This window comes from Vollenhovia emeryi, unplaced genomic scaffold (assembly GCF_000949405.1).
Source record: "Vollenhovia emeryi isolate VEMERY1.0 unplaced genomic scaffold, V.emery_V1.0 DF939450.1, whole genome shotgun sequence".
Classification (NCBI taxonomy): Eukaryota; Metazoa; Arthropoda; class Insecta; order Hymenoptera; family Formicidae; genus Vollenhovia; species Vollenhovia emeryi.
In genome coordinates this window covers 91,628-97,992 of record NW_011966916.1, presented here as the reverse complement: position 1 = coordinate 97,992, position 6,365 = coordinate 91,628, and the positions used below count along the sequence as shown (strand labels likewise).

Below are 6,365 nucleotides of genomic sequence, written 5' to 3'. Positions count from 1 at the left end.
TTCTCTGTCCGGCAAAAATCTAGCGTAATACGTAACGAGACCAATGAACGATTGCAATTGCTTTAGATTTATTGGCTTTGGTGCCTCAATGATAGCTTTAACTTTACTGAACGCTTTATGCAGCCCGTTTTTATCGATTACAAAACCAAGAATGTCCAAGCGCTCTTTAAAAAAATCACATTTGTTTATGTTTACTCTTAAACCACTATCTTCGAGTCGCTTGAATACTCCGCGTAACGTTTGCAAGTGTTCATCGTCATTTTTCCCAGTACAATATATATTATCGAGGTATGGAATTACATTATTAAGACCGGCAAGGCATTGCTCAATCTTGCGCTGAAAGTCGCCAGGTCCCGACGCGATTCCCTCAGTCATCTTTATGTACCTAAACAACCCTTTGTGCGTGACGATGGTTAAATAATCTCTCGAACTTTCTTCGACGGGTATTTGCATATACGCATGTTCTAAATCGATTTGCGAAAACTCCGTTCCTCCGCTAAGCGCAGCGAAAATTTCGTCTATTAACGGAATCGGATGACGATCGATTACTAAATATGGGTTTATCGTCAGCTTGAAATTACCGCAAATTCTTACTGATCCGTCTTTTTTAATAACCGGCACGATCGGTGTCGACCATTCACTAATATCGATTTTTTCGAGGTGCTTTAATTTTACCAACCGATTTATCTCAGTTTCTACTTTTTCCATTAATGCAAACGGTAGTCTCCTAGCCTTTAACGATACCGGTACTGCACTATCTTTCAATACGATTTTGAGCATTCCTTTATTATAAATTCCTGGGCCCGGACCGAACAATCGCGGGAATTCACTTTTGAACTCTTTTACAACGTCAGCATTATCGATTTTATGGCACTTATCAATCTCGTTTGCTGAGTCATTTAAATGTTTTAACGGCCATAATCCCAAAATTTTTAACCATTGACGTCCTATTAATTTTGGTCCCGGTCTCGACATCACAACCATGCTCAATGTTGCTTTTACATCTTTATACTCGACTTCCAACTTATCTAATAATCCGTCTTGAGCTAGCGGAATTTTACCGTATGCATTTAACTTTCTATTCATTGCCTTTACTTTCGAAAATGGGAATAATCGATTCTTTGTTTCTCGAGAAATAATAGACATGTAAGTTCCCGTATCGATTTCCATATTAATTTCTGTTTTATTTATTTTTACGTTAATACGCATTGGTTCCGCTTCAATAGTACAATCAATATCTACGTTACCGACATTCGTATTTCTCGCGCCGCAATCTGCGTCCATAGTGAGGAAATCGTACTTCCCCTCTTCTTCGCTGCCGTCATCTTCTTCGCCGTCGTCGAGGTGCTGCACGTGATCCTGCCGTTGGCTTCGTTTACATACTGCCGATAGATGTCCCCTCCTTTTGCATGATGAACAGGATTTGAAACGATGGAAACAGTCGCGGGCAATGTGATTGCCTTTGCCACAGCAGAAACATTTCCTAGCAGGTATATCCCCGTTGGAATTTCTCTGCTGCCCTTGGTTGCTTGGAATTCGCCTGTTGTTCCCGCGGCTTCTGAGTTTGCCTCTGCCAGTTTGCTTTCCTTTTCCTCGGCCTGCCTGCTCACGTTGTTTTGATCGCACGAGATTCACGTCGGAATCCGTACTCGGCCCTGGGCTTAGCTTATCGGTTGTTGATGCATTTTTTTCAGCTTCCTCCAAAGCGGTAGCGATCTTATACGCGTTAGCGTACGTTAAATTCTCCTCCTTGAACAGCATAATTTTCGTATTGTGGTTTCTTAGTCCACAAACGAGCTGGTCCCTTATCGCCGTATCGATGTTTGTAAAATTGCAATTCAGTGTTAGGTTTTTTAGACGTGCGACGAAATCTGCAACCGATTCTGTTGCTGTTTGTTGAGCCTGGTGAAATTTACACCTTTCCATCGCTTCCGACGGTTTGGGACAAAGATGGTTTTTCACCAAAGTCACCAGTTCATCGAACGTTTTATCCTTGGGTTTAACCGGTGCACATAGATCGCGTATTAACTTATAAGTATCTGCACTCACTTTAGTTAGTAGCGCGGCTACTTGTTTGTCATTTTCCACGTCATTTAAAGTGAAATATAACTCGAGTCTTTCCGTATACGTGTCCCAATCGTCTTTTCCCAATTCGAATCGCAATTTTGCATCATTATTTTCCATCGCGTGAGTTGCCTTCTTTATTTTCACCTTACTTTTATCCTCGTTTACTAATAAACTTGCACGTGTCAAGTTTTTCTCTGTCGAGTCTCCACTTTGTCCGTTTACTGTTTCACTTTCCGCGCTTTTCCGATTTTTAGCTGCTGCACGGAGTTCAGCGACACTTTTTACGTGGTTTTTCAGCACTTTTCGCAACGCGTCGACACTATCAGTCTCCTTGAACTTTACATCGACGTATGCTGCGGCTACTTTTATTAACCGCTCTATTAGTTCAGCTTTCGATAGGTCATGAATCCACGATACTTTTTCATAGTCTATATCGCGTAACTTTTCCGCGTTACTTTCATCGCTCGACATCCGTATACATTTAACACGATGGCACTTTCGTTTATTTTTACTTTTTCGATTACTGCCGCTTTACTTTATCGAATACTGCCGCACTGATTAGAATAAGCGTCCGTTTTTGCCTTGACTGGGTTCGATTAATACTCGTCGCCAAAATTGTTATGTCCTGGGATCGAGTGGTTAAGTAACAAGACTTAATTAACAACCAAACGAATGTATATATTTAGAAATAGTAGTGATCGGCTCGGCGGCTACCAGGCAACTGGCGCACGCTGCGTATGAATACCAGAACACAAGTTAGGCGAAGACACAACGTGTCTTCCTTGATTGTAGATGTGTATGATTATGTTCTCGGACATTACAATATGCAACTTGGGTTTTAACCTCCCTTTTCTCATGATTCTTGTTATGTTAATTTTACGGTTATTTATTGATTTGCACAGCGAAAATGCTTTCGGAGTATTTTACACATTTGCTGAATCGATCACAAGTATCATTGTATGGATATACTTTTTTATTTCAACGTATCCAGCATGAATTTTTGACATACGATTTCTCGCTTGTGATGTCATTAAATAAGAACAGCCGCGGCGACTACTCAGGAGCCTTAACACAAAAATAAATATACATATATCTGTTTTCTATAGTTTAAGCGATAATTAACTAGTATTTACTGATAACTTTATATGCATATATGTTGCAATGTATTATAAGTTTAATTTGTTGTTAGAAAGTCATTGAAAGCTTTCTATATTTTGTAATACAAAACATACATGTACATTGTATAACAATATATGTTCGTTTTTATGTGTATGTGAATATAATAATTCTTTGAATATAATAATATAATTCTTTTCTGAATTGTAAATTTGTTCTTTTTTTGCATTTACCACCCACCTAACATTAAAGTATATTAAGTATCCTAATGCAATATATGTACATGCAAAGAACATGAAATGTATGTGCAAATGTTACCGGAAGAATATACACAGAAGATCCATGGTATACAGGGTGTTATACAGGGTGTCGGATTCGATATGGACGACTTCAAAGATTATAGTAGATTGGGTTAAACTGAGAAGAAAAGTTATATACCATTTTACAAAATCCGTAATTATTATCGCATTATTAAGAAAAACGTCTGAGCCAATAAGTGCACGGAGGAGCTGAAGGCCGGACTCGGCAGACATGCAAAATGGTGTATTATTCTCCTACCACCAGAAAAACTTTTTCGGCGCGTTGTCATATGTCGCGCGTTCTCTCGCTGCGCGCCGTTCGCCCGCTCACCGCTCCCCGCTCGCCCCCGTCTCTCATCGATCAATGCGTGACTCCACCTCTCGCTATCGATTCTTGAGAGATGTCAACAAACACACCATTTTGCATGTCTGCCGAGTCCGGCCTTCCGCTCCTCCGTGCACTTATTGGCTCAGACGTTTTTCTTAATAATGCGATAATAATTACGGATTTTGTAAAATGGTATATAACTTTCCTTCTCAGTTTAACTCAATCTACTATAATCTTTGGAGTCGTCCATATCGAATCCGACACCCTGTATAATACCCGCATCAACGCTTATTGTGGGATAGAGTGGACTAGACTAACAATAAGTAACGGTTGCCTTTAACATAGAATATTTTTTCTTGATAATGGTCTAAAAATGTACATGTTACAAATATTCTTTGTAAAGATAACCGTTACCTAAAAGAAGAAAACTGAAATTGAGTAGGTAATCGGTTTTGTTAGCACTTGAAAGATATTTTTCTGTGCACATGAAAGCAATCAAGCAAAAAAATAATTTTTCTATTTGCAGTAAGAAAATGATAGAACGCTATCATTTCCTCACCACCTTGCGGTAAATAGCATGTGGCGCATTTTTTTTAAGTGGTATGCCCAGTAGGTCTAATCCACTTTGTATTGTATTGTAAAAAAATGCGCCATGCTATTAGCGTTCTATCATTTTCTTACTGTAAATAGAGAAAAATTATTTTTTTGCCGATTGCTTTCATGTGCGCAGAAAAATATCTTTCAAGTGCTAACAAAACCGATTACCTACTCAATTTCAGTTTTCTTCTTTTAGGTAACGGTTATCTTTACAAAGAATATTTGTAACATGTACATTTTTAGATCATTATCAAGAAAAAATATTCTTTGTTAAAGGCAACCGTTACTTATTGTTAGTAAAAAAAAGTAAACAGAGTATTTTTTTGTCAAAGTAAACAGTCAAAGTAAAAAAAAGTAAACAGACATCGTCCTTTTAAGCAAAATTGATATTTTTCTATGCACGTATAACATACTTAAGTTAAAAAAATGTTTTTAATTTTTTTATTGAAGTTTTATTGGTATTAAAGAAGGGCGCGGGGCTGTCAGAAATGCAGCGGCGGTTCAGCGTGATGCGCTGCTCGCCATTGCCGCTTGTAATAAACAACTCTCCGCGCGCCTAGTAACGATCGATCGATCTCGCCACACGTTTGAATTGGGCAGTGGGCCGGCCTAAGACAGCGATTTTTAATAATTAATAACTCGTTAACTATTGCAAAACCTGCAAAGTGGTACAGGACTTTTCGACTTATTGTGAGATACATTCTCTTAGAATATTATACAACAAGTATACTGATGAATGTCAACGTGGTACTCTCATCTATCCTGTTGGATTTGCTTACCGATTTCGACAACTTTGATCCTTCATATCTCTATGGCCGTTACTATACTCAATTTGAAATTTTTTTAAGATTAATATGTCATCATTTGCTATTATTTAGACAACAATTCGATTTGATCTATGAGATCCGACAAAAGTGCGAAATATAGTAATGTTTTTTATTTAATTATTCTTTTTTTATTTAAAACATCTAAAAAATTGTAACTAATTTTATATGTTATATATATGTGTGTTATGTTATATGTATAGGTACTTTTGCTTGGCGCATACTTTCAAACATTACTTCGAAAGCTAAATCGGTGAAATCATCTATGATCGCGTGATAAAATATCTATCTTTGAGGTCTCCTGGAGCTAAAATACTGCTTTAACGAGAGTTGTTGCCATGAGAACTTTTGATCAGGATGACATGAACAACATTTACCCAAAGTTTCAGACAAATTCACCGAGAACCCGTTTCCATAAGATTTGTGCGGGGTCCTTTCTAATTGGAATACTTTCAAGAAACATCGTAGTAAAGTTAGATTTCTCTCTTAAAGCTTCCTCTATGAGGAAGCCATAACAATGGAAGCAATGTGCAAATTTTTAATTTGTCTACTTTAATGATGAGGAAGAAATGTGCAAATTTCCAATTTGCACGCTTCAATTATGAGGAAGCAATGTGCAAATTTTTAATTTGCACACTTTTTTTGTATTTTTATACTGATTTTTTAGCTGATTACGAATATGACAATGAAAATTTGCGACAAGGTCATTTTCAAGATCAAAACTAAAAACCTGAAGAAATTTAACTATTAAGACATTACTTCGAAAAATATTGATGTAACAAAAATGTTTCAAATAAAAGTTATAGTTCTTTCAAAATTCTTCTTCATCATTTATGTTCTATACATTTTTGCGTGAAACTGATAGTTTCGATGTTAAAGACTAAAAACAGCTATGGTTTCGAAAACAACATATTTCTGATTATGCTGAAATTTTAGCCAAAGCTTATACTTGATTAGAGATGAATACCTCTAAAAGAATTTCTGGCGACAAGGTTTTTTGCTGTCCACCTACTCCTCAAAGTTTCAAAAGTTCTTAAGGAAAAATCGTGTTCTGTTGGGAGGACGGAACTCTTTATTATCTCCATTATATATTTAATATTAAAAGTAAATATATCAATGAGGGGAATATAACTT

At 37.0% G+C, this 6,365-nt stretch overlaps 1 protein-coding gene across 1 annotated transcript; it reads right to left on the bottom strand.

Annotated features, from left to right (window-relative positions):
- Window positions 1-31: 31 nt before the first annotated feature.
- LOC105557586 (uncharacterized protein K02A2.6-like) lies at window positions 32-2,538 on the bottom strand (the record flags this gene model as incomplete). Its single annotated transcript, XM_012004862.1, has 1 exon — window positions 32-2,538. A coding segment is annotated over exon 1 (2,507 nt), but the record flags the coding sequence as incomplete, so codon positions are not given.
- Window positions 2,539-6,365: the final 3,827 nt, after the last annotated feature.